The sequence below is a fragment of the Brachionichthys hirsutus genome, chromosome 5, assembly GCF_040956055.1.
Source record: "Brachionichthys hirsutus isolate HB-005 chromosome 5, CSIRO-AGI_Bhir_v1, whole genome shotgun sequence".
Classification (NCBI taxonomy): Eukaryota; Metazoa; Chordata; class Actinopteri; order Lophiiformes; family Brachionichthyidae; genus Brachionichthys; species Brachionichthys hirsutus.
Genome location: NC_090901.1, coordinates 15,458,382 through 15,485,816, shown reverse-complemented (window position 1 = coordinate 15,485,816; position 27,435 = coordinate 15,458,382). Strand labels below are relative to the sequence as shown.

The window sequence follows — 27,435 nt, the reverse complement described above, 5'->3', positions numbered from 1 at the left end:
TTGTACTATACAGTACTTCCATGTACCTCATGCATATCGTAAGACGTCTCACTGTCTGTCTGAGCCGCCGTCCTCTAACGTCACACTCATGTGTTCATCTCAAATTATGATGTGAATGAAACAACCTCAATCACCTCCGGGTGTTCTGTCCGCCTCGTGCTGCTGGTCCCTGTCCCAGCTGTCCCCTGGACACCGTGCTGCTGGTCCCTGTCCCAGCTGTCCCCTGGACACCGTGCTGCTGGTCCCTGTCCCCTGGACACCGTGCTGCTGGTCCCTGTCCCAGCTGTCCCCTGGACACCGTGCTGCTGGACCCTGTCCCCTGGACACCGTGATGCTGGTCCCTGTCCCAGCTGTCCCCTGGACACCGTGCTGCTGGTCCCTGTCCCAGCTGTCCCTTGGACACCGTGCTGCTGGTCCCTGTCCCAGCTGTCCCCTGGACACCGTGCTGCTGGTCCCTGTCCCAGCTGTCCCCTGGACACCGTTCTGCTGGTCCCTGTCCCAGCTGTCCCCTGGACACCGTGCTGCTGGTCCCTGTCCCAGCTGTCCCCTGGACACCGTTCTGCTGGTCCCTGTCCCAGCTGTCCCCTGGACACCGTGCTGCTGGACCCTGTCCCCTGGACACCGTGCTGCTGGACCCTGTCCCCTGGACACCGTGCTGCTGGTCCCTGTCCCAGCTGTCCCCTGGACACCGTTCTGCTGGTCCCTGTCCCAGCTGTCCCCTGGACACCGTGCTGCTGGACCCTGTCCCCTGGACACCGTGCTGCTGGTCCCTGTCCCAGCTGTCCCCTGGACACCGTTCTGCTGGTCCCTGTCCCAGCTGTCCCCTGGACACCGTTCTGCTGGTCCCTGTCCCAGCTGTCCCCTGGACACCGTGCTGCTGGTCCCTGTCCCAGCTGTCCCCTGGACACCGTTCTGCTGGTCCCTGTCCTAGGTGACACCAGGGTGAGGTAACGCTGGAGACCCCGGCTGATGCAACATGGGTGTGTCTTTTTACTGCTGCACCTGTAGCGTTAATGACTAACAGGTAACTCGTCTTACGTCACGCGACTATCTCACGCAGCGTTCTCCTATTTCATCACGCCGTGTTTGACACAGGTAATCTGCACGGGCGTGTGCGCGTGACACATTCCTGGCCTGATGCATTCCACTGGCAGCACGCGAGTGGATCTCACGCCTACGCCGTGGGCTTCACTTTCACTAGAGGAAGTGCAGGAACTACGTTTCCATTTCCTGATACTGCCGGTTTTTCCCACGTACACCGATAAATAGCGGCCCGGAGAGATGGTGGCAGGTGACATCCACGCCGCGCCGCGCGACAGCGAGAGGACAGACATGGACATGAAGCAGGTGAGTGAGACGCGGACCGGTTCGGGCTCCCGCTCCCTGCCCTCCTCTTCCTCCCTCTTCCTCCCTCCATCACTGCTCTGTCTTCCTTCTCCGCAGATTGTCATCTTTGGACTTTTACTCGTGCCCGTGTGGACGTGCAAACTGTACCGATGCTACGATGAGCAGCAGCTGGGGGAGGCAGCAGAGAGGAAGCTGAGGACCCACTACCCCCAGCCCCCGGAGCCCTCACCTGCGGCGGCCCACGACTCACCTGCCTCCTGCCCCGTGGAGCTGTACGACCAGCACCTCAGCGGCCGCTCCCTGTCCCCCTGGAGATACGTGTGAGTAGCAGACGCGAGTAGGACAAGTCACCCTACGTGTGAGTAGCAGACGCGAGTAGGACAAGTCACCCTACGTGTGAGTAGCAGACGCAAGTAGGACAAGTCACCCTACGTGTGGTTAGCAGACGCGAGTAGGACAAGTCACCCTACGTGTGAGTAGCAGACGCGAGTAGGACAAGTCACCCTACGTGTGAGTAGCAGACGCGAGTAGGACAAGTCACCCTACGTGTGAGTAGCAGACGCGAGTAGGACAAGTCACCCTACGTGTGAGTAGCAGACGCGAGTAGGACAAGTCACCCTACGTGTGAGTAGCAGACGCGAGTAGGACAAGTCACCCTACGTGTGAGTAGCAGACGCGAGTAGGACAAGTCACCCTACGTGTGAGTAGCAGACGCGAGTAGGACAAGTCACCCTACGTGTGAGTAGCAGACGCGAGTAGGACAAGTCACCCTACGTGTGAGTAGCAGACGCGAGTAGGACAAGTCACCCTACGTGTGAGTAGCAGACGCGAGTAGGACAAGTCACCCTACGTGTGAGTAGCAGACGCGAGTAGGACAAGTCACCCTACGTGTGAGTAGCAGACGCGAGTAGGACAAGTCACCCTACGTGTGAGTAGCAGACGCGAGTAGGACAAGTCCAACTCGCGAGTAGGACAAGTCACAACTACCTACCCTAACCCGACACACGTCAGACGCATGTCAGACGTGTGTCGGGCCCTCTGGACCAGAAGGTTCCCCATCTGTCACCGTGACGTGTTGCATCCACTTTCATGATCAGTCGGGGGCGGGGGGGCGTTCAGGGTTAAACACGGCAAGGTTCACGACCTTTTGGGACATCCTGCCAATGAACGCATCAAAATAAGATTTTAATCTGGGGGTCTGTCTGCCACGCAGGCTAGCGGGGTTAACGCGGGACTCCGAACGCAGGAACGGGGTTCCGGGGTCACGGAGGAAGGTGGTACGTCTCATTCGGCAAAATGCAGCGACATCATCGTTTAAACGTCTTATGTGAGGAATCTTAACATCTCAGGCTGGCGTTTTCAAACCCAGTTCAACGCAACTTTAGCTCTTCTGGAAACTATTTCTGCTGACGTTCAGGTTTTAAGTTCGTGCAGCGCTGAAGGCTTTCCACCGCCGCCAGGGTTCGAGCGCTGATGCCGCGCCGCGCCGCGCCCGCGTTCGAGAGGAGCTTAACGTGCTGCAACGGAACCACCTGGAATAAAAGCGTCCCGCAGTGTTAATCTGTTTGCTTCCAGTTGGAATCCTTACGTTTTTCACATTTAAGGGTTTAGTCTTTTTCTTTTCTTCTTTTGTCACATCCTTCTCTTTAATAATTGATAATTGTGTCCGTGACAAAGTACAGCTCTAACATTCTATCTAATAATATATTCATCAAGTGGAGGAAAGTACACAAATTATACCTGGATTTCCAAATAATGATCTCTCTGTCTCTCCCTCTCTTGCTCTCTCTTGCTGTTCTCTGATTTGATTGGGTCTTTTCTCCCCACCCACCCCTCTTGTTCCTCAACAGAACCAGAACCTTTCTGGATCACTTCCCTGCCTCCTATGTTGAGGCTCAGTGCCTGTGTTCCGGATGCATCCTCATCCAGGACAGCCCGGGCCACAAAGAGAGGCCACTCACAGTGGAGAGCTACGACTACAACTCCGTCCCCGTGAAGCAGAGCAGAGTGTTTCTCAGGAGGGAACTCTGCAGCGATGGAAAGAAATATCAGCTCAAGGCGGTCACCCTGGAGGTGACTGTGGGATGCACCTGTGCCAGAGTCAAAACCGCCTCCTAGATGGGATCTCTCCAGACCCGTTGCCATAGCGACATAATATACCTAATGTTGTGTTTGTTTTAAAATACGGAAAGTTCTCAGGGGTGTAAAGTCCCAGGCTGCTGCTCCGAGGGGCCAGCAGTGCTCTCAGGACAGCATTCCATTCCGACAGCTGACCCCTGGCATCATTTAGAGCACATGTGTCAAACCCGTCCAGTGGAGGGCCGAGACACTCCAGGTTTTCTTTCCAACCATCTCTCCAGCAGCTGATCTCACTAATGAGTTCCTTCTCTCAAATCAGAGGTGTTGATAATTACAATCACCTGCTTTAGTAGCCGGCTGGAAGGAAAACCTGGAGCGTCTCGGCCCTCCACCGGACGGGTTTGACACCCCTGCATTAGAACTTATCAAAAATCTGCCTGATTACATCCAGATATATTTATTTGTGATACTTCTATAATGTGTGGTTGTGGATCTTTATAGGCACTGGTTGCGCTTTATTCTGACTAGTTTACGGGTCTATCTGCTGCCGCTAATGTAAACTAAGTATTTGACTATTTGTTTGCATGTGAACAGCTGTATAGTTTTGTAATATAATAATTTAACTGCTAATATTTGAATAATTTCCTATTTATTGGTTTTGTTTTATGTGACGTGTGTTGAAGTGAAGGGGCTCATAATTGGATGAGAAAGACTTTGTATTCATTTCTGTTGGATATCTTGTAGGTTTGTCCCAGTGGGACTTTATATGTCTAATGAAGACCGAGAAGTTCAGCTTCTTTGAAGCAAATTAACTTTGAAGCAAATTAAAGAAATATGTTGCATTCTAACGAAAAGATTCTCAGCATTTCTTTATATAAAACCTCACTCTGGAGCATGTTGGACCAGAATAGCATTCAAACAGGTAGAAAGAATGAGGTCATGGACTCCAGTGGCTGAAATGAGTGTCTCCGGTGGGGCTTCGGGGATCTGCCTGACTGGCTGCGCAGTTCAGAGTAGAGTCGCTTCTCTTGCCAAAAGGACTTTCGATTTTCCTTTGGGCATGTGAATCGGAGGAGTAATAGAACTCACAGGAAGGATTGTGTTTGATAATCGAGTCTGGGAACATTTTGGGACCCCGAAGAGCAGAGTCTTGGTGGCTCACTTGAGTAACAACCTTCAGCTCTTTAGCTGCAGTATTTGCTGTTGATTAGCCCTAAGCAGCAATTCCTGTTCTTCTTTCGGCACCTCCCATTTTGAGGTCACCATAATAGATTTGTTCACCTGTATTGCCGATCTGGCAACACATTTGTGCATGTTGCATTAGCAAAAAGAGTTTAAAACCCCACAATGACTGATGACAGGATCCATTTCTATTTCTATGGCCACGCTGAACACGCTGGGCCAAACCGCGTCTCTCTACGACCTTCCCCTCCCGAGCTATGGCAAAAATAAAGCTTTGCACGCCTGTAACGTCTACACCGTAAATCACATCAACCTGTCCGTCACCTCGGTTATAGCCCTATGTGTCATCTATAAGTGTACCGAGTTACAAGTTGATGAGACATTTGCTTGTGTGTGTATTTATGCTGATTGTAAACTTCTGATGCTCACTGTAGCGGCGCCATGTCTCCACAAGAGGACATGCTGCCCTCTTGGCGCCGCTTGTGATATATATATATCTCATTCCGAACCAGTACCTGTGGATGGACTGCATTAAATCTGTACAGAATACTGAGAATCCACAGGAGCTCTTGTTCCCATCTTGTTCTGCTCTATGGAGCTGCACTAATTTTGGACTACATCAGAAACACCTGGAAGGACTGAGACTGGCATATCTCTGTACAAACTGGAAGGGTTCACGACCAAAATACCTGATCTCAATGCAGCTATATTCCTATTTCCAGTCCACGGAGGCTCCGACATCGGCACATGGAATCAGCTAACCTCAACAAGTGCTTGTGAGACTACCTCCATGGACAGCGTCTCAGGATTTGTCATCTTTACTCCAGACTATTTCACAGTATGAACCTGGACTCGACGCAGGACATTCTGGGTATGCAGGCGAAGCTAACATTAGATGGTGTTGGAGGTTTAAATGACTAATGAAGGTGAGCTGCTGTCCTTGAGTCGAGGGTAGATGAGCCTCTCGTTCCCACTCCAGTGGACGGTGCTGCCAGACCAACTGGGACCAATCTGGGACGGGATTCGAACCACTGACCAGACCTTCAACTCGTACTTCATGTAACCCCAAGGCTGATCCGGTGGGGGGGTCAGTCAGTGACCTTCAGGTAAACAGCAAGGCCACAGGTGAGATACACCAAACTTTAAAGGGAACTTAACGCTGAGTAGTTGCACAATGTGCCTAAAAACATTGAGTAATAAAATAACTACATTCCCTTTGCACCCTTGAATTAGCATAAATTATTTAGAAACACTCAATGCACTGGTACAACAAACTTTATATGATTCAAGTTCAGCTGAAGCGTGTAGTGTGGAAAAATAAAACAGGCATTCATGTTTGATCAGAAAACTGATGCTTGTGAAACTTTCATTTTCCTGCGAAAGAATCATACCTAGAAACAATCAATTATTAGAAAGACACAGGTTCATGTAATCATTGGCTATCCCATTCAAATTTCAGACCTAATCGCCCAGAATGGAAAACAAACTTTCAAGGCTATATAACCCTCCTCAGTCATATTGCTGACTTCAAAGGACACACATTTGAACACACGGGTCATCAGATCCAAAATAAGAAACAGAAACTATGAGGAGCAGCTGGGGGGCGTTAGAAAGACAACCCTGAAGTTAAACCCAGGTTTAAAAGATAGAAAATTGAATTTAAGGCCACGAGAGAAAACCCCAGAGTCCAGCACATCTTCATTAGAGCGAGCTGTTTTCTCCTGAGAAAGGTTAGTCACCCTGTTGCTGACCTTTAACCCACCCATCCTTACAGCAATGACCTGAATGCAGCGCTGACCGGCCACAATTTACACACTGCTCATTAACACAAAGAACATATGCTCTAGTCACGGTCCAACAGCAACAACTGGCACGTCCTGGGCCAGAGTAGTGGACACAAGTTCTCCAGGAATCCTCTTGTGCTTTGTGAGTTCAGGTCCAATCATCAAGGTGCGCCTGGTGTCAGACAGGTGAGCCTCCAGACTGCTAAAGGGTGGCGAGCACCCGGAGGAAGGAGATGAGGAGGACACAAAACGACTGTCCAACACCAAACACGAGAGCCTCAAATGAGATCATCCTCTTCCCTGCTGCCTTGTACACACCTGCTATGGCTGCACCTGCAGATGAGAAGGAAACAGCGCACGTCTGAAGCACATTCATTTCTACTTTGCATAAATGTTGGACAAAATGGAAAGCTAAACCACAAATAATACAAACATTTAGTGAAATCATGAGGCACTTATTGACATAAAAGTGATGCATGTATACTATAATATAGTATAGTGAGTATCTTTTAGATCTTTGTGGATGAATTAACTCTCTGGAGCTTTTTTCTTTTGAGTCTCAGGCTGGACAACGAACCCAACTTTATGCAAACCGCATTTGGCACATTTCCTGTTATGAACTTTGCTCTCTTGCTCTTTCTTTCCTTGGAGCTGATCATCCTTGTTGGGAGCCGGTGTGAAGGTGGGGGACAGGTGAGAGCCGAGTCTGACCCTTTGTGTGCGGTCAGGCAGGAAGTCCTTAATCCAGGTGCAGATGGAGGTGGAGAGTCCAAGGTGGGAGAGTTTAACAGTTAAAACGTCCAGGATTATCGTGTTGAACGCTGAACTGTAGTCCTCACGTAACTAAACTAAAACTCCCTAGCATGTTAGCACATGTTCTACTGCAGGTAACTAAACTAAAACTCCCTAGCATGTTAGCACATGTTCTACTGCAGGTAACTAAACTAAAACTCCCTAGCATGTTAGCACATGTTCTACTGCAGGTAACTAAACTAAAACTCCCTAGCATGTTAGCACATGTTCTACTGCAGGTAACTAAACTAAAACGCCCTAGCATGTTAGCACATGTTCTACTGCAGGTAACTAAACTAAAACTCCCTAGCATGTTAGCACATGTTCTACTGCAGGTAACTAAACTAAAACGCCCTAGCATGTTAGCACATGTTCTACTGCAGGTAACTAAACTAAAACGCCCTAGCATGTTAGCACATGTTCTACTGCAGGTAACTAAACTAAAACTCCCTAGCATGTTAGCACATGTTCTACTGCAGGTAACTAAACTAAAACGCCCTAGCATGTTAGCACATGTTCTACTGCAGGTAACTAAACTAAAACTCCCTAGCATGTTAGCACATGTTCTACTGCAGGTAACTAAACTAAAACGCCCTAGCATGTTAGCACATGTTCTACTGCAGGTAACTAAACTAAAACTCCCTAGCATGTTAGCACATGTTCTACTGCAGGTAACTAAACTAAAACTCCCTAGCATGTTAGCACATGTTCTACTGCAGGTAACTAAACTAAAACTCCCTAGCATGTTAGCACATGTTCTACTGCAGGTAACTAAACTAAAACTCCCTAGCATGTTAGCACATGTTCTACTGCAGGTAACTAAACTAAAACTCCCTAGCATGTTAGCACATGTTCTACTGCAGGTAACTAAACTAAAACTCCCTAGCATGTTAGCACATGTTCTACTGCAGGTAACTAAACTAAAACTCCCTAGCATGTTAGCACATGTTCTACTGCAGGTAACTAAACTAAAACTCCCTAGCATGTTAGCACATGTTCTACTGCAGGTAACTAAACTAAAACTCCCTAGCATGTTAGCACATGTTCTACTGCAGGTAACTAAACTAAAGCTCCCTAGCATGTTAGCACATGTTCTACTGCAGGTAACTATATAAAACTAAGTTGGTGTTAATCAGAGTGTTTGTTCTCCTTTTTTCCAATTGAGAGTCGATAAAATAATCAACAAAGATCTGAATCATTTCACGGAGTTGAATAAATCTGATCAATTCTCATCCCTCACATTGATATCGACTGTATGGTTCTTTTAGATAAATTTAGTTTCTCATTGTTTGGTTACATTTGCTACTATCAAAAAATAAAAGCAGGACTTTTGTCATTTCCATGCATCCTTTAAACAGCTTCATTTTCAGTCCTGGTCAATAGCACTAATAGAATAGGATAGAAGGCCTTAGTCCTTGCATAGAGGCTACACAATAATAGGCAGACGACTTACTGGTGAGTACTCCCCCAAAGACTGGTCCCACAATGCCCATGAGGAGGATGGCAATTGGCATTAAGCGGGCCATCTTGTGCTGATGCAGAGTGGCGAGGGACAGAAGAGCAGCAGGCAGGTGGAAGACCAGAGATGAGACCGCTGCCCACAGAAAGACCCCGTACCACATCTCTGGAGGAATACAGGGACATTCACGCACACGACAAACCACGATCAGCATGTAATGTAGCACGCAGATAAATATCAGCAGAACAGCTAACGGTACTTCATAAACAGTTATGAAAAGGTTTTGTGCACCAGTGGAGAAAGTCTAAAAAGCAGCAGCGCTGTTAACCCACGGGGCGCTGCTGGAAATGGGATGACTGTGGGCTGAAGACAGAGACGAAGAAGAGGAAGAAGACGAGTGCATCAGCAGCAAGAGAACAAGGAATGAAGAGCTCGAGTTAGAGGAGAAGGAGAAGTTCTTATGCTCCACAGGTAGGAGGTGAGTTAGAGGAGAAGGAGAAGTTCTTATGCTCCACAGGTAGCAGGTGAGTTAGAGGAGAAGGAGAAGTTCTTATGCTCCACAGGTAGGAGGTGAGTTAGAGGAGAAGGAGAAGTTCTTACGCTCCACAGGTAGGAGGTGGGTTAGAGGAGAAGGAGAAGTTCTTACGCTCCACAGGTAGGAGGTGAGTTAGAGGAGAAGGAGAAGTTCTTACGCTCCACAGGTAGGAGGTGAGTTAGAGGAGAAGGAGAAGTTCTTACGCTCCACAGGTAGGAGGTGAGTTAGAGGAGAAGGAGAAGTTCTTACGCTCCACAGGTAGGAGGTGAGTTAGAGGAGAAGGAGAAGTTCTTACGCTCCACAGGTAGGAGGTGAGTTAGAGGAGAAGGAGAAGTTCTTACGCTCCACAGGTAGGAGGTGAGTTAGAGGAGAAGGAGAAGTTCTTACGCTCCACAGGTAGGAGGTGAGTTAGAGGAGAAGGAGAAGTTCTTACGCTCCACAGGTAGGAGGTGAGTTAGAGGAGAAGGAGAAGTTCTTACGCTCCACAGGTAGGAGGTGAGTTAGAGGAGAAGGAGAAGTTCTTACGCTCCACAGGTAGGAGGTGAGTTAGAGGAGAAGGAGAAGTTCTGGACTGACTTAGATGAAGCGCTTCAGAGCATCCTAGCAGAGAGAGAGTCCTGATTGGAGCAGACCTCAATGGGCGTGTTTGGTGTTCAGGACAGGAACCTAGACAGGCTCTGGACAAGAGAGGCTTCCAGAAGACTGGAATACAACAGCTCAGGTGATCAGGGAGACAGGTAGGAGAGGACTGGGTGTGTCTTCTGGAAGGAAAGGAGATAAGGAGACCTGGTGGTGGAACCAGGAAGTGCAGAAGTGTTGACAGGAAAAGAGGTTAGCTGAAAGTAGCTGCCAGGCTAACAGGAGCAACCATCGCCTACCTGAGAAGGTAGCTGCCAGGCTAACAGGAGCAACCATCGCCTACCTGAGAAAGTAGCTGCCAGGCTAACAGGAGCAACCATCGCCTACCTGAGAAAGTAGCTGCCAGGCTAACAGGAGCAACCATCGCCTACCTGAGAAAGTAGCTGCCAGGCTAACAGGAGCAACCATCGCCTACCTGAGAAGGTAGCTGCCAGGCTAACAGGAGCAACCATCGCCTACCTGAGAAGTCGCTGAGAGAAGTGTCGTTTCCTCGGTGTGTGCCGTTTTTTCTCGGCACTAAATTCAAGCCGAGTATTTGTTGGACAAAGCCTACGTCACTGTATCGATCCTCCATGTCTCAGACTGACTGTAGACGCTGCGTCAACGGAGGATCGATGCTGGCGTCAGAGCAGCTAGCATTAGGCTAAATGTCAATAATAATAACTTCTTCTTCTGCTGCTTTCTTTTTCTTCTTTTTCTTCTTCTTCTTCTGCCCTCTTGTGGTTCAGTGGGTCATCTGCCTCCTGTAGCAAAAAGTGGTGCATGGTCCCAAAACAGGAAGAGGGGTTCTCTCTTCATGATCCTGAACAGATGGTGTTCACCTGTTCGGTGTACTTTCACCACAAAGAGGCACAAAAACACACATTTGAGTTCCATGATGTTTGTTTTGTGAACTTTTCATCCAGCTGCTTTTATTTGCATTTCAGGTTTGTGCAGAAAAGAGTGGAAATGTTAAAATGTCAAATATATTTCCAGAACCGTTTGTCCACGGACTTCTCCTGAGGAGAAATGCAGTCAGCTTCAAGTTTCTGCACTTAAGGTGGTTTATAAATTGCAAGCACATTGATGACAATGCAATGCTGGAGATTTAAAACTTCTGCAATATATGATCTCCAGGATATGTTAACCTGAGTATATTATTATACTCAGTATATTAGTATATTATTATACTCAGGTCCGTATATTACATGTTACTGTTAGAGTGGGTATTTTTTTTATTTTGTAATAAAGACCACATTTCTTATGTGTTTTGAAAGGTTAAATAAATGTGCTTAAAAAAATAAAATAAAAAAATGAGTGCTTACTGGGCCCCCCCAAAATAAGCCCAGCTAACTTCTTCTGACGCCGGGTCTGACTACTATGCCACCGTGCCAAATTATTTCACAAGAGTGAAGCGAACTTAAATGTACCGGTATAAAGCATAATACCAATACGGCATCAGTTTCCGCTGCCAGAGAAGCAAATCACGTATAAGAACTCCAAAACCATGCAGAGTCTTCAGCGGATCATATCACATGATGCACATCGAGACACACTCGACGTTTCACTTGATGAAGTTAGCTTGTGTCCAGAATGTTAGACAAATGTTAGACAAACAGAGGAGGAGACGATCGGTTGTCAACATAAATGTAAGCGATCAAGCCAAACGGGAATTGAACCCAGGTGTCCCGCATGGCGGGAGTCAGTGATCTGTATGTTGCATTCGTTTATCACCATGATAATTATTGTAACCACTGTTGAAATGAAGAGCATGGCCCCCAAGACCATCCACAACCTTGCCCCCACATATCTGTCCGACCTCCTTTGTGTCCCCACTCCTTCCCGCACCCTGAGATCCTCTTCCTCCATACACCTGTTTGTCCCCGCCGCCCGTCTCATCACTACGGGGAGCAGAAACTCAGAAGCATTGATTATTTCCCCCCCCTCTAAATCTCAACTCAAAACACATCTGTTTAGAACTTCATCTGATGCTAACTGTCAATTTTTATTGTTTTGATTTTCTTATCACTTTCTCAATCAATTTAGTTTTTTATTTATTTCTATAAAAAAATATGTAATTTGTGTGTGTATATACAGTATATATATATTCTTTGCAGACACAAATTGCATATTTTTATATATATATATATCTGTACGGTGTCCTTGAGTGACGGGAAAGGCGCCTTTAAAATTATTATTATTATAAGAGGCACTTCATTTCCCAGGTAAATTATTTTAAATACATTCCCTCGCCATTGGCTGCGAAAGGCTAAACTGTCGCCTTTTGATGACATCACCACCGGGACTTTCCTCAGACGCTCCTCGGGGTTTCCGAGTTAGCAGGCTAGCTCTGCCCAGTGTCCATGACGTTGGACGTTGTAATTGTCGCTCTGTTGCTGTAGAATACGTCACTAAAGATACCATGAGCACACCGGAGGCTCCTAACGGCGCCTGAAGGTCTGAACGTCGACGCGTCGTTATCAGGAGCGACGGTCACACCGAGAAGCGGAATGTCAACAACGCGGCCCCTCCTCGGCATGAAACGAGTCACCGACCTCACGTGCCCGGAGCAGCCGGCGAGCAGACTCCCTGCGTCTGCCGGTCGGCCGCAGCGAGAGGCCCCCGCCGTGGATGAGTTTACGGTGCCGGAGGACAAAGAGCAGGAGCTGAAATGTGCCAAGCCTCGCTTGGAACAGGTTTTCAAAGTGACGTTCACGATTATCGGTCTGCTGGACCACACGGGGCCGTCGCACGGGAGCAAAACGTCGCGGCAGATCTGGCTGCAGCTGAGAGGAGGCGGGGAAGATGTGTCAAAGGCGAAGGTGAGACTGAGCTGCACCCTCTCATCGGTGCTTCAGTACAAATAAAAGCGGCTGCGGCTCGTGTTTCGGGCCGAATCATCTCCCTGTAAATGATGAGCAGGTTTATCAGCGACCAGCAGTACTTTTGACGAAGTCACTGTTGTTTGAATGCAGATGTCAATCATATTATTTTTATTGATATTGATCATAGATTTTTCAAATGATTATTTGATTAAATCAATGGAAATGCCTTCATTCAATGAAAAACAGTAGTAAATGGGGTTGTATGATTTTGGGAAGAACAGTATTGTGTGTTTTCCCCTTGAAACATACCTATAGTACTGCAATATTAAAAAAATATATGCGCTTTCACTAAATACATACGGTCGGTGGTCGATGTACTAGTCATCAAATAATCAATCCATCAATTACTTTATTATCATCTTGGGGGAATTATTTTTCACAGCACCGCCTCCATTGCACATGTAACACACCGCAGTACAGAGACAAAACGCACACACATTAGAAGTGAAACAATTAGAACAATGTGAACATTTAAGGTCCACCGGGCCTGTCGGCCAGGCCTTTTGTTGAGGGGTCAGGCTCCTCCCTCGTGCACCTCAGCGGCCTGTGTCTGCGTCCTGAGGAGAGCGCAGTGAGACGGGTGTCAGTGGGCGTGTCGCTGATGGCCCTGCTCTTTAGGTCTGTGAGCTTTGGTGTGGGGAGACCGATTATTCTAGAAGCTGTTGTGCTTATGCGTGTTAGTTTGGCCTTGTTCTTGACGGTCAACATGTTGAAGAATGAGGTGGAACGGTACAGGAAGCAGCAGGAAGAGATGGGGGGGGGGGGGGGCAACACACAGTCCTTTCAGTTTCCAGATGGCTTCTTTTCAGAATGTCACTGGTGTGCTGGTCAAAAGAGAGTTGGTCTGTGTTAAAGCGGCGTGGAGCCGCGGGGAGAAGTCGCGTCAGTCACCGCTGATAAGTAGCTGGTTCTGAACAAAAGATTAAAGTGTTCACCTTTCCGCTCAGCGCCCTCTTCACCGTGACGGGTCTGTGCCGAGTCCGGATTGCTGCAGACGCTGCACCGCTCCTCCTGCCGGAACATAACCACCAACAAGAAACTTTATGCAGGGCAAATGCACATCTTGTGCACATTTTTATCAACGTGACGTAACACAAATGAGGATTTCTTCCAGACGTGTCTCAGGAGGTGATTCCAATTCCAGACCGACCCGACTACGAAGGATTGTCTGGATGGTTTATTTCGTTGTAGAAACATGGGAAAAGTGTGTTTTTCATAGTATGGGACGTTAACTAAACTGTCAATACTACAGCTGATAGATTGAATTGGATCATCACCTAATATACGAGAGTCCGTCTGTGTGCTGAAACCGTTCTCTGTCCGACCTGGGGAAGAATCTTTGCTGAATTAGTTCTTTTGCTAAACCAACCTGGAGACTTTCTGCACTACATCAGTCTTGCTGTAACGGTTTTACTTGTCTTTCAGGAATATGTTCGAGGGATCTGCGACCCTGAACTGAGAAAGGAGGAATGGTACCCAGCGGATATGCACTGTATTTTTGCTGGTGCCAGGGGTCTCTTCTTGGACAGGCTTATACGGGACACAAGCGCTGAGGTTCAGGTGCCTGAGCCGGGCCGGTTGCGGCTGCTGGGCCGGGTTGAGCCTGTGGTGATGGCCCAGAGCAGAGTTCAACAATTTGTAGCATTATTCCAGGTAGGGTTACTTTAAATATATCAAGGTATTAAAATCTCAGGCATGAATAAACATTTTCGTCTGCTCACCCTTATGCCAGTTAGGCCAACTGTGATTTCTTATTTGGAGCTTTGCAGCAAAACAGCTATGAAGCATTCCTGTAAACAACTAGGGAGATTTAAAAAAAATAAAAACGCATTTATCACATGAAACCTTTTATAAGTTGGAAAAATTGCTATTGCGTTTAAGCGTTAAGGATTTGGTTGGCCCATTATCTGAGGTCAGAGTAATCTACGCATACTACTTCGTTTACCTTTTACCCAAAACGTGTGTTATACGCGCACAGACATAGTACATCGTCTACAAGTCCATCCATGCCTGCTTTTGTTTCATACACAGAAGTGCCCCGCCCAACACTCATTTTGTGCTCTTTTATTTATTTATTTTTTGGGTTTTAACAATGGAAATTAATTAATTTAATTAATTTATTTTTGTTGGATGCTTTGGTTCAGTGAAATATTTCAACTATTTTTTAATAAGCCAATAATGAGTGAAACCATGAAAACTATACAACTTGTTTGTCCACTGCTGTTGTCCTTGGCCATGAAACATGCTGCAGTGTACTTGGTGTTATTTTGACCCTAAATAACTAACAGAATTGTTATTTTAATTAAGACAATGTAGCTATGACATCCCATGTTCGATGCCTGCAAAAGGAATATCCCATCCTGGATGTAAAATCAGCATTTAAGTCGAGGTAGCGCTTGTTGCCCAATGAATACTTAGTGTAGGTGTCACTGTGGGGGGGGGTGACGGCAACACTTTGGACAGTGCTTTTAAGTATGTAATTTCATGTCCAGTAAAAGTTTGACTGAATGATTTTGATTGTTTTAATCCCTTGAGTTGATTCGATACCAACTGATGAACATTCATTCCTTTCCTATTTAGGAATCAGAGTTGGGCACGGACTTGGAACTTTGTGTTTGCAAAGATGGGTCAACAACTCGGCAGCTGAAAACTTTTAAATGATCCAAAGTACAGCTAAAATAATTACTCAAAATACTTTTTCCATACCTGCTGTCAGCTTCTCAGATATGCAGATTTGCATTCTTCAAATGATGTGCTGATAAATGTTGTTACTTTTTGGTGTGTTTTCTTCATCCAGGAGAAGCGAAGTCTCCCCATTGACCGAGAGCCCACGGTGAAGCGGACATTCAAGTCCTTTGTGGAGGAAAGGGATGATAAATACACCATGGAGCTTCTCCTGTTGCCCAGCGCCCTGAAGGAAGAGTTGCTCGGACTGGCTCAGAGCCCAACCACAACAAACACACCTGCCTTGGTTAGTTCACACCTTTTTAATATGATTTATTACAGAACAGATCAGCCTGCGAGTTAAATGCTTCTAATATGTGGGTAGGGTTACAAAGTTGCATTCGCATTGCTCAGTGCCTCAGCAGTTTGTTGCTCTGCCGGTCGCTGTGGCTGAATTCAACGAATGTGCTTTTTTTGGTTTGATGACGGGTTTTCCACACGCAGAAAAGCATCTGGTTCTTTCTTTGCGCCAGTGTTGTTCCAGCACGTCGGATATTGTCACTCGAGCCTGCTTGTCCTTACTGTGGACGTCTCACAGGCGACACAACGTCAGTTCCTTCAAGTTAGAGGACATGGCAAGCCACCGGCTGTCCCAGGAGCTCCATCTGGAGGCCGAGCACTCAGTGGAGCGCACGGCTGGCTGCAGCGCCGTCTGAGTCAGTACAGTCTGGCTGGGATCATCCCACCTGCGTAGCTCCTAACTGTTTGTCCCCAGTGAGTGAATTTAAAAGCAGCCACTTCCAGGAGCATCCAGTGACTGGAGCCAGCAGGCTCTCGCTCCACGTGGGGGCTTTAATGCTGGTGCATTAACTTGTGGAGAAAGGGTAGAATGTGAGAGCTTTAAGTCGCTGACGGCCTCCTTAGTGATGCGCTCATGACCTATGCAGAGCAGCTGAACGCGGCCCTAACCGATATCTTCAGTCTCTCCCGGCCCTGGCAGGTATTAAAAGCTTAAAAACAAAACCCACCGCTCTGGTGTGGAAACACTCGGTGAGCCTCAGTGACTGCAGTTTTGCACACTTTCGCTATGGCGACCGGCTACTCCGTGGGGAAGGGAAAATGATCTCTGAAAATGTGTGTGATACTGAGGCTAAGTTGATTCCAATTAGGGAGAGCCAGTTCACATCGTTGGAATGTCACAACAAGCCGGTTTCTTTTGTCTACGCTCCAACGGCGTCACGTTTCTGATACCAAATGAAAAGATTTCTTTCTTACAGCTGACATTCTGTCAGTGTTCTAGCCTGGTCACAGAATCAACTTGCAAATGATACGTGAGATGGTATGAACAGAAGCCGATGTGATTCTGGTCTCTCCTAGGCTCACCTCAACCACACGCCGCATCCCAGCATGGCAGAGATTGACCAGGACCGTTCACAGAGCAGCACCCCTGTGACAGAACTCTCCAACCGCATCCTGGACACCAGCTTTGAGGAAAAAGGCACCAGAGGATCCAAAATGGGAGCGGCGGTTGGTCCAGAGACTGTCCCGTTCAATGGCGCTCGACCCTCGCACAAGCGGCGCTCATCTGAGAGCGAAACCCGTGACACAAAGAGACAGTATTCTCTGGAGCGGAGGGATGATTCACCGGAGAGGACGAGGGAGCGGGAGCGGGAGCGGCAGAGGGACAGACAAAGCCGTGACAATAGTAGCAGCAGTAGATCCAAGAACACCTCGCAGGCGTCATCGCTGGCCGCTCCAGCCATGTTGGATTCTAGCGAAGGTGCCTCGGACGACGGGGAGACAGTCAGCCCAGAGACCAACCTCCGCTGCTTGGTTAATTTCTTTAGGTGAGCTCATAACTTGCGAGTCTTTGTGAAGTAATTGATCGTGGTTGCGTTATTAAGGCTATAGGAATTACCCGTTTACGTGTCACTTGACATTTCCGTTTTCTAAACGAAATTCTTCAGTTCAGCTGAAGTTAGAGCTTCATTGAACAGAATTTGTCACATTTGTTGAGTGCTAGTGAAACGTATCGTCCCTGATTAAAGCGTTGTTAAACTCTTTTAATTAACAAGCTTTAATTGGGGTAGGACGGTTGCCTTTGAATGGATATTGTCGACATATTTCTTGCTGTGTAATATAGGTGCGTGCACGTGAGCGTGCTTGTGTCCATGCATTCACCGCTATGTCAGCGTTATCTTATCCCACATTCATACACGGAGGAGAGAAATTGTGAAATGTTGCAACCGTGATGATTATTCTTATTGTATATCATGAAAAAACTACGTAACTGGAGGGAGGGGGGAATGAGGCCCCCCCCGTGCCTGGATCAAAGATGTCAATCCATCCTCGGGTCATGCTTCTTGACCCCCAGATTGCTCCCATCCTTCCTGTCTCTGTCTCTCTGTCTGTCCAGCCTGTACAGATCCTTCTCTCCCTCTTTACTATCTAACCTGCATACAGGTCATCATATGACCTCTGTTTGACCTTTGCCTTGTGTCTCATCTCCCTGTACTCCTGTTTACTCTCTTCTGTCCACTAATGTCCCACTTCTTCTTAGCTAACCTCTTTTCCTGTCTACACTTCTGCACTTCCTGGTTCCACCACCAGGCTTCCTTATCTCCTTTCCTCCCAGAAGACACACCCAGTCCTCTCTTGTCTCCCTGATCACCTGAGCTGTTGTCTTCCAGTCTTCTGGAAGCCTCTCTTGTCCACCCAGAGCCTGTCTCACCTCTTCCCTGAAAGCCACACGACACTCTTCGTCCTTGTCTGTGTCGGTTCTCAGTCATCCAGGTCACGGTAAATCACAAAGAGCAAAAAACTAGGCATCAACTGGACTTGTTCAAGTTGTATTGAAGACGTTTCACCTGTGTGTGTCTGGGCTGCATCCAAGCTGTAATTGGATGCATGCTGGCAACCAGTAGGCCAAATGGAACAATCCAAAACCACCACTAATGAGCCGGCAACGTGCATATAGACATTTAAATGTTGTTATTGGTAGGCCTTAAAAATCTATACCGTACTTTGAATAAACTACCTCAAGTTCGAACCACGCTCAAAAGTTTTTATTTGTCTGTACGTGGGGTTAAACTTTGGAACAGTCTGGATACACGCCATAAGCAATCAGTTTAAGCTAGTATGTAGTATACAGACATCTGGTTTACTCACAAAATTCAAATAGAGGGTATTGAAGGTAAATTATGTTACTTATATCAGTGCTTATTGTTTCCATTGCCATTGTTGGTATTGTTTATTATTAATGTTGGCAGGACTGTTTAACCAGTCACCTGTTAACTGTGGTAACACCATAATGAAAAATATATATATATATTATTCAGTAATTTAACTAATTTCATTCATCCGATGTTTTGTTGTATTTTTCAAAATCATACAGCGCATATAGTTGTTGTTTTTATGATTTGGAGTTTGAAATAGAGGAACTTGTTCTGATAAATAGGGGTGGGATTAAATGACTTTTCTTCTTCCCACCCCCTTTCAGGCTGAATTGACGTATTACTTATTACTTATTACTTATTGTTTAAATGTGGCTCGTGTGATGTGGAACGGTTTGTTTTGTTTGTTTGCTTTTGTCATTGCCTGAAATAAATAAATACCTAACCTAACCGAATACTACACTAAATACATCTATAATGTGTTGTACTGTATGATACCATAGTATACCACACTGCGCTATGCTGTTCTATACTACACGCACCGCTCTTCTTACTGCCCTAAATGTGCTTTCTCTTACCTGAACAATTGTGTGAACTCGTTCTCCTCAGAACCATGGGTTACCAGCAGGACCTGGTGGAGCGTGTCGTCAAGGAGACGGGACAGACCGAGGACACCTTCCTCATTCTGGAGAAGATCGTTGAACAGACCAGGAAGGGAGACCCGAAGGACAAACGGTTGAGCTTGATGTGCTCCTTGGACACTCCCTCGTCATCGTCGCCCCCCTCTGGTTTCAGAGGGAAGGAGCACGAGCTCAACAGAGTGTTGGTGGATCCAGGCCGGTCTCAGGAGAGCATGAAGTCCAGCCGGCGTGGCGGCAGTAGTAACGGTCTGGGGCACCGGAGGCAATGCAGTAGCAGCGAGACCAGCACTCAGCAGGTAACCCCTCCAGAGAAACGGGCTCAAACCTCTGAGCGTTCGGAGTTTCAAGATCAAATCAAATCAAAGTAGACTTCTTCTTCCCGTGATGAATTTCAGAGAAGATAAAGAAGACACTGTTTCTCTTTCTAATCTTTCACGTCGGTTTCATTTCCATATCTGACGCGCCACTCATGTCCTCCCTCACTACGTCCATGTCTCTTCTCCTGGGTCGTCCTCTAGTCCTGTCCTTTGCATCGTCCTCCCCAACACCAGCCACTCTCATGTCCTCCCTCACTACGTCCATGTCTCTTCTCCTGGGTCGTCCTCTAGTCCTGTCCTTTGCACCGTCCTCCCCAACACCAGCCACTCTCATGTCCTCCCTCACTACGTCCATGTCTCTTCTCCTGGGTCGTCCTCTAGCCCTGTTCCCTGGCAGTTGCATCCTTCCACCATACTGGCCCGAGGAGGACCAGCCCCTCGCTACCTGTGTCTCGCCTCAGACACGCTTGTCTCTTTCTTTCTTTTTCTCTGAGCATCTGTTTGGTGCAGCAGCATGTAACTGCACATCTTATTCTCACCATCCATTATGACTCACAGTAACATTATAGGTCACATAAAAGACCGCTTGTCCTGTTCGTTGTCAATAATACAGACTTTTATGTTAAACCAAATGTATAGATAATAAATATCATAAGCTATTACGCCCTTATTAGGTTTGATGTTTACCAAATTGTGTCATTCATGCTGGTTGTTTTCTTTGTTTTTCTTTGCACAAATAAACCAAAATCCTCTCAATCTTCTTTCAGGCCGTCACCATCAAGAGGAGCTCGAGTGCCCAGGGGGGAGCACGGAGCTACGAGGTCATAACCATTGAGGATGATGATGATGTCATCCCGGTGAATGCCAAAAGAGCAGATACCAAAACACCTTGTACGCTGACGGGGCCGCATCTGGACACCCAGTCAGGATCCAGAACGGACTACTTGGCACGGGGAGGGGCTGGCATCCCACAGAGGGACTACCTCACGAGGGGGGGGGCCCAAACATTAGGCGGTCCGGTGAAAGTTGAGAGCCTCACGGCGCTACGCAGCGCCCCTCAGTGGCTGGCCAGCAACACCTGCTCGTATCCGACCAATCCCGGCGTAGGTATTCCCTTGGCGTTTCTCTCCTGTGTGTGACTTGAACTGTGCAGAACGATGCGCAGCGTGTCCAGAGCTCGTCTTTAAAAGAAAGACAGGAAGCAGATGGTGATGTCACACCTCGAACATTGCTTATATTTATTGATCAAACTAAATGAATGGGGGGGGGGGGGGGGTATTTCCGCTCTTTGATGCTCAATGCAACAAACTGCTGACATTCTTTATGAATGGTTGCAGCTGCAGTCGTTCTTACTGCTGCTGCAACACATTCTGATTCTGAGGCTCGGGGACGACTCAGATCGATTGCATGACTTGGAACGGTCGTGAAGAAATCTCCCAAAAGCAGAATAAACATTCATTCATGAAATCACAAAACAAATTGGAGAGCATCCAAGGAATTGCAGAACTTTCTCTCATCAACAAAGGTGTGAAGAGTTCACTAATTCAAAAGGCTTTGATGTGGGAGAGCAGCCAGATGAAAGGCACTGCTCACCCAAAGGGACATTCGATGAGCGTGTTCCATAGCAGCAGAGGTCAAAGGTTGAACTGTTGGGAAGACGGCAGCCGCCAACACTGATAGAACTGAGGACGCCTCTCTCGTTGCAGATGAGTCCAATAAGCCTTATTGATTATGTGGGAATATCCTCTGTTTTTATTTGTGTTTTCTTAGTCTGCTCAACCAATCAAGCGGCCCTCAGCCTCCCCCTATCAGACCGTCGGCCATGTGGGCTTTCACAGGACTGGAGGGAGGACTCCTCCTGCAAACGAACCCCCGATGCCTTTGGTGACCGGCATGGTGCGTTTCCATCAGGCTCTAAAGACGCCGTACGCACTGAAGCTGCCGAACGAGCCAGGCTGTCAGGACCTCAGGCACATCATCATCGATGGCAGCAATGTGGCTATGGCGTGAGTCTGCGCACGCGCACACACACACACACACACACACACACACACACGCAAATATAGACCGTCTCGGAGTCCGTCAGTCAGCTGGGCTGGCCTGGAGGGTAATAAGAAGGGCAATAAACAAGCTGGGCTTCAATACCGGGTGAAACTGCACGTTAATTACAGAATGATTTAGAACTAAATAAAATGCTTTTATGTCGAGGAAATTACACAACACTGAGAAACGTCCCTCCAACCTATCAAACCAAGAACAGTGGGGCATACGGAGGGGAGTCATGACCACTTCCTGTTTCATGGTGGCCCATGGCTGCTCAACTGTGGGTGATCGAAGTGTTGGCTCCGGGTGGCCGAAGTACTAAAAGCTCATCAAGATTCAAGGAAGGGACGTGAGACGATGATGCGTGCTAGAGAACACGGTGCATGATTCTTGAGTGGCTGGAAATGTATTGATGTTTGTTGCTCAAAGTATCAACGATTGGAGAACCTTCAATGAATTAGAAACGCAATATTAATTGAGCTCAATCATTTGAACACATTTTCTACCTTCATGATTTTGTGACTATTTCAGTGGCAACAACGTGAAATAGGGAAGGATAAATATAAAGAGTGGCGTGCTAACGTTGTAGCACAGCCAGCCACTACTATGTTGGGTCATTTTGAAGTATGCTATAATTGCATATATTTAATACTCAAACTAGTCAGGTTGACCCTGGAAGTATGCGGTTTCCTCCGTCTCAGGTTTCATTAACGGAAATGTCTCTAAAGTAGGCGTGTTGGAATCTGATTGTTCTGTCTGACCCAATAATATATGACACTTAAATGTCAGTCTAACTGACCCAGCAGTCTTTTGCTCTCTCCTCTGTCTGTGTGTGTGTGGGGGGTGGGGGGGCGTACTATTCAGAGATCAGGAATTTCCGAATTGCTACTACCTGTAGTCTTGAACGCAGCACGAGCGCATGCAGCTTGTACTCTCTTCTCCCTCGTCCTGTTCCCAATATAATAATAAAACCACTCCATGTTAATTCAGAGCAACATTAACATCATTTTTGCTTCACATGAACCTCAATCATTGAAATAATGTCAACTCTCATACCATCATCATGTTACTCTTATGATTCCATGTTTCGTTCTTCCTTGCTTTTATGTGCACTTTGAGACTTTGCTCCCCAGTATAAAGTGTGATATAAATAAAATCTATTATTATTCTAACTATAAAGGAGTACTGCAACATGTTTCTGATTCGTCCTTGTTTGCATCCTCACCTGTGTAGTCACGGCCTCCATCGTTTCTTCTCCTGTCGAGGCGTAGCGCTGGCCGTGGAAACCTTTTGGAAGCGAGGCCACAGGGAGATCACAGTATTTGTCCCTCAGTGGCGTCAGAAGAGAGACCGACTCACAACAGGTACTTGCAGTTGTACACAGTGCAGATACTGTTCACAGGTTTGGCCCTCCGCTGAAACTCGGACCGAAACGGTCCCTCCATTTTGTTGGTCTACAGTCCCTTTAGCCACCTTGCGGGTCACGGATGCTTTTGGAGCCTATCCCAGCTGTCTACGGGTGAGAGGTCGGGGTTCACCCCGGACTCACTCGACGAAATCTTAGATAAAATCAAAGAATATTTACAGCAATTGACGTATCCATGAGTTAAATTGCAATAAGAATAATTCATTAAACTGGCCTTCGTGACTCTACACATGGACATTTTATAAAATCTAATACGTTAACATTTATAGTTCATTTAAGATTTTGGACATTTTGTATTGTGCTGCAAAAAAGGAGCCTCCCTATAGAGGCACGCTTTCATTTGAGAGGTGGACATTGTAATTTCAGAAGTCTGCTTTGATTTAAAACACGTAAAATAAGAACGACTGTCGGGCGAAGGCATTTCTGTTTTAGGGGTTAAAGTATGGAATGAGCATGATCAATTTAAGTTGATAAATACTCTCATTTCTAATTAATATACTGTATATCTTGACCTGTTTAGATGCTCTTGGTTGAAATAGCTTTTGATTTCAGTAAATATGAACTCCTAATGCTGCAAATCCAACAACTGGCCGTCTTCCGTTCTGTACAAACCGAACCGTGAATATGAAATGATGTGCTGTGGTGTGGGGTTTATATTTGTATACAATGAACCACAATGTTGGCAGATCACAGGGATCTGTGTGTGGCAGGGTCATCGAGATCGATGGCGTCGCTGAGCTTATGTCCCGATCGATTGAATGGGAAGAAGATTCTTTTCTTGTTCTTTGTTGCTGTCATGAGGCTCAAAGTCTTGTGTTGTCGTTGCAGAGCAACATTTTCTGAACCAGCTGGAAGACTTGAGGTTGCTTTCCTTCACTCCCTCGAGAGAGGTCTGTGGGCAGAGGATATCCTCCCACGATGACCGGTACACAGACACACACAGACACACACAGACACACGCAGACACACGCAGACACACGCAGACACACACACAGACACACGCAGACACACACAGGAACACACAGGAACACGCAGACACACGCAGACACACGCAGACACACGCAGACACACACAGGAACACACAGGAACACGCAGACACACGCAGACACACGCAGACACACGCAGACACACACAGACACACACAGACACACGCAGACACACACACAGACACACGCAGACACACGCAGACACACACAGGAACACACAGGAACACACAGGAACACACAGACACACGCAGACACACGCAGACACACGCAGACACACACAGACACACGCAGACACACGCAGACACACGCAGACACACACAGGAACACACAGGAACACGCAGACACACGCAGACACACGCAGACACACGCAGACACACGCAGACACACGCAGACACACGCAGACACACACAGGAACACACAGGAACACACAGGAACACGCAGACACACGCAGACACACGCAGACACACGCAGACACACAGGAACACACAGGAACACACAGGAACACACAGGAACACACAGGAACACGCAGACACACGCAGGAACACACAGGAACACACAGGAACACACAGGAACACACAGGAACACACAGACACACACAGACACACACAGACACACGCAGACACACACAGACACACGCAGACACAGACACACACATGCAGACACACGCAGACACACGCAGACACACGCAGACACACGCAGGAACACACAGGAACACACAGGAACACGCAGACACACGCAGACACACGCAGACACACACAGACACACGCAGACGCACGCAGACGCACACAGACGCACACAGACACACACAGACACACGCAGACACACACAGGAACACACAGGAACACACAGGAACACGCAGACACACGCAGACACACGCAGACACACACAGACGCACGCAGACGCACACAGACACACACAGACGCACGCAGACACACACAGGAACACGCAGGAACACGCAGACACACGCAGACACACGCAGACACACACAGACACACACAGACACACACAGACACACACAGGAACACACAGACACACACACACAGGCACACACACAGACACACACAGACACACACAGGAACACACAGACACACACACACAGGCACACACACAGACACACACACAGGCACACACAGACACACACAGCATGTTCAGCTCAGTGTGTGTGTGTGTGGGGGGGGGGGGGGTCTGCTGCCTCTTCCACACACTTGCTGTCTGTCTCTCTTCTGGCAGGTTCCTTCTGCACTTGGCAGAGAAGACAGACGGAATCATCGTGACGAACGACAACCTGAGGGACTTTGTCGAGACGTCGGACGCGTGGCGCCGGATCATCAGAGAAAGGTTGCGTTCACACGACTCACTCACTTCCTTGTTGCAGTTCCTCACAGGGAACGTTGCTGGAACACTAGATACCACATCTCAAAGCTGCTGGTGTGAGTCCCATCCAACTCGGTGTCGTGTCCTTGCTTTGCGGTAACAGGCTGCTCCAGTTCACTTTTGTGGAGGACCACTTCATGATCCCTGATGACCCACTCGGGCGAGACGGACCTCATCTTGACATGTTCTTGTGTAAAAGGTTTGTTTCATTCTAGCAGCGCTGATCTTCACATTCACAAAGGCCTACGTTTACAAAGCGATTATTAAGCCTGCATGATGTGGGCCAATAGTCGCTGATTCGGTTATTACATTTCCAAAGGAAATTCGGTTTTATATGTTAATTTATATTTTAACCTGCTTGTCCATACGGCAACCTTATATCCAGACATCCAGGGAATGAGCAAGGGAAGTCCAGCTGGGGTTTGGGAGAGGACGGGACTAAGGGAGTTCTGGTCTGAGGTGGAAAATCAGTAAATCAGGCTTGTAATGTATATTTAGTCATATAAAAACGCCACCAGTCAAAGGTTTGGACACACCTCCTTCAATCCTCTTTCTTTATTTGTAAAGCTTTATGCATTATAAATACAAACTGAAAACATCAGAACTATGATGCAAGACATATGGATTTATGGAGTAAACCTAAGTATGTCTTATATTTCGGATTCCTCAAAGTAGCTTCCCTTCGCTTGGACAGCTTCGCAACCCCGAAAGAGAAATGAGTTAAGCTTGAAGGAGAGTCAGTCACGAAAGCAAGGAAACCGGATCACACGAGGACCGCCCCAGGAACGGGAGGTCTAGCTGATCCCAGTTAGCAGCACCTCGGGTCCGAGCCCGGATTATCCCAAACCCCCCTCCAGGCTGCGTCACCTGACCTGAGCCCAGTCCGGATGGACCACAGAACTCCTTCAAGCCGGTTGGAAAACCATTTCAGGTGACGAGCTCATTGAGAGAAGACCAAGAGGAAGCAAAGCAGGAAGCACAGACCCTGAAACATCAAACGGGTTTCAGTCCAGATTCAGATCAGTGTAAACGGTCACGGAAATAAAGAGCCATTAAATGAGGACTTCCAGAATGTTTCCTCGGCGTGGATGAAGAGTTCGTGTTTATTGTGCCTCCCTTGACTTATAGCTGCACTGCCGCTGCCTTGCCCAGGGGCACTGTCCTGTTTCAGTAGAGCCCCCCCCCCCTGGCAGTAAATGTTGCTCCAGAGTCCAGTCCAGTGCAGGTGGAAGATGTTTGAGATGTTTGTTCAGCCTCCTCTGCGCTAACCTCAGACTCATGTTCAGTGGCTTCACGTGGCTGCGACGCATTTACACTGCTGGGCTGCACCCAATGTTTCATGATGAATGTTACGCCCGGCTTGCGTCGCTGACTTTGTCTCTCTTGCTTCTTTCTTTCAGGAGGGCTCCAGGTACGCCCCCCCCCCTCAAAGCCCCGGACTTACGGCCAGTTTTTGTTCCGGCCCTCCAGTCTGCGCCTCAGAACCCGGCCTCGATGGTCAGCAGCCCCCCCTCCCTGGCCCCCCAGCCCACCGCTCACTGGCCCCCGGAAAAGCAACCGCCCCGTCGCTCCCCTTCCCCCTCACCGCCGCCTCAGCGGTCGCCAGGAGAAACATTGGAGCTGAAACGGAAGCTGTACGACATCTTCCCTGAGCAGAAGGAGCGGATCGACCGCATCCTCAAGGACAACCCGTACATGAGAGACCTGAACGCGCTCTCCGGGCTGCTGCTGGGCTAACGGCCAGCCGGCGGTTCTGGTTCTGGTTCTGCTGAGCGAGCGCCAGGGGGCGCTCTTATGCTTCATACCATAAAGAGTTGAGTGGCCGTAACTTTACCCAGTTAAGTTGAGCTTAAAAAAAAGTTTCAGACAATGATGCACCATCATTTTATCTTGAGTAGATTGGGTTGGGGGGGGGGGGGGGGGGTCATTAAGATCATTGTTGGCAACAAACACAAAAAATGAAGCTTAATCTACGTATTTAAAGTGACTTCTTTCCCTGAGGCAAATGCACACGAGCCGAATTTTAAATGGTTGACGCGCCGTTCAGACGCGTCGCATTGAAGAGACAGTCCGTCAAAATAAGAGGGAGGAGCCGTGTGGAGCGTTTCATCCAACAGCAGCAAACGGCAT

At 47.7% G+C, this 27,435-nt stretch overlaps 3 protein-coding genes across 3 annotated transcripts; 2 read left to right on the top strand and 1 right to left on the bottom strand.

The window, feature by feature from the left end:
* Window positions 1-1,332: 1,332 nt before the first annotated feature.
* Window positions 1,333-3,531, top strand: il17c (interleukin 17c). Its single transcript, XM_068739782.1, has 3 exons — window positions 1,333-1,347; window positions 1,444-1,667; window positions 3,198-3,531. Exons 1-3 carry the CDS (start codon window positions 1,333-1,335, stop codon window positions 3,463-3,465), a joined length of 507 nt encoding a protein of 168 aa, XP_068595883.1. The 3' UTR covers window positions 3,466-3,531.
* A 2,345-nt stretch (window positions 3,532-5,876) lies between these two features.
* On the bottom strand, window positions 5,877-10,421 carry tmem170a (transmembrane protein 170A). Its single transcript, XM_068739674.1, has 3 exons — window positions 10,277-10,421; window positions 8,638-8,808; window positions 5,877-6,725 (listed from the first exon to the last, which is right to left on the bottom strand). Exons 1-3 carry the CDS (start codon window positions 10,389-10,391, stop codon window positions 6,595-6,597), a joined length of 417 nt encoding a protein of 138 aa, XP_068595775.1. The 5' UTR covers window positions 10,392-10,421; the 3' UTR covers window positions 5,877-6,594.
* Window positions 10,422-12,306: 1,885 nt separating this feature from the next.
* n4bp1 (nedd4 binding protein 1) lies at window positions 12,307-27,179 on the top strand. Its single transcript, XM_068739549.1, has 12 exons — window positions 12,307-12,618; window positions 14,107-14,334; window positions 15,479-15,652; window positions 16,723-17,192; window positions 19,128-19,455; window positions 20,244-20,579; window positions 21,247-21,482; window positions 22,753-22,883; window positions 23,774-23,870; window positions 25,162-25,269; window positions 25,409-25,504; window positions 26,706-27,179. Exons 1-12 carry the CDS (start codon window positions 12,307-12,309, stop codon window positions 27,040-27,042), a joined length of 2,853 nt encoding a protein of 950 aa, XP_068595650.1. The 3' UTR covers window positions 27,043-27,179.
* Window positions 27,180-27,435: the final 256 nt, after the last annotated feature.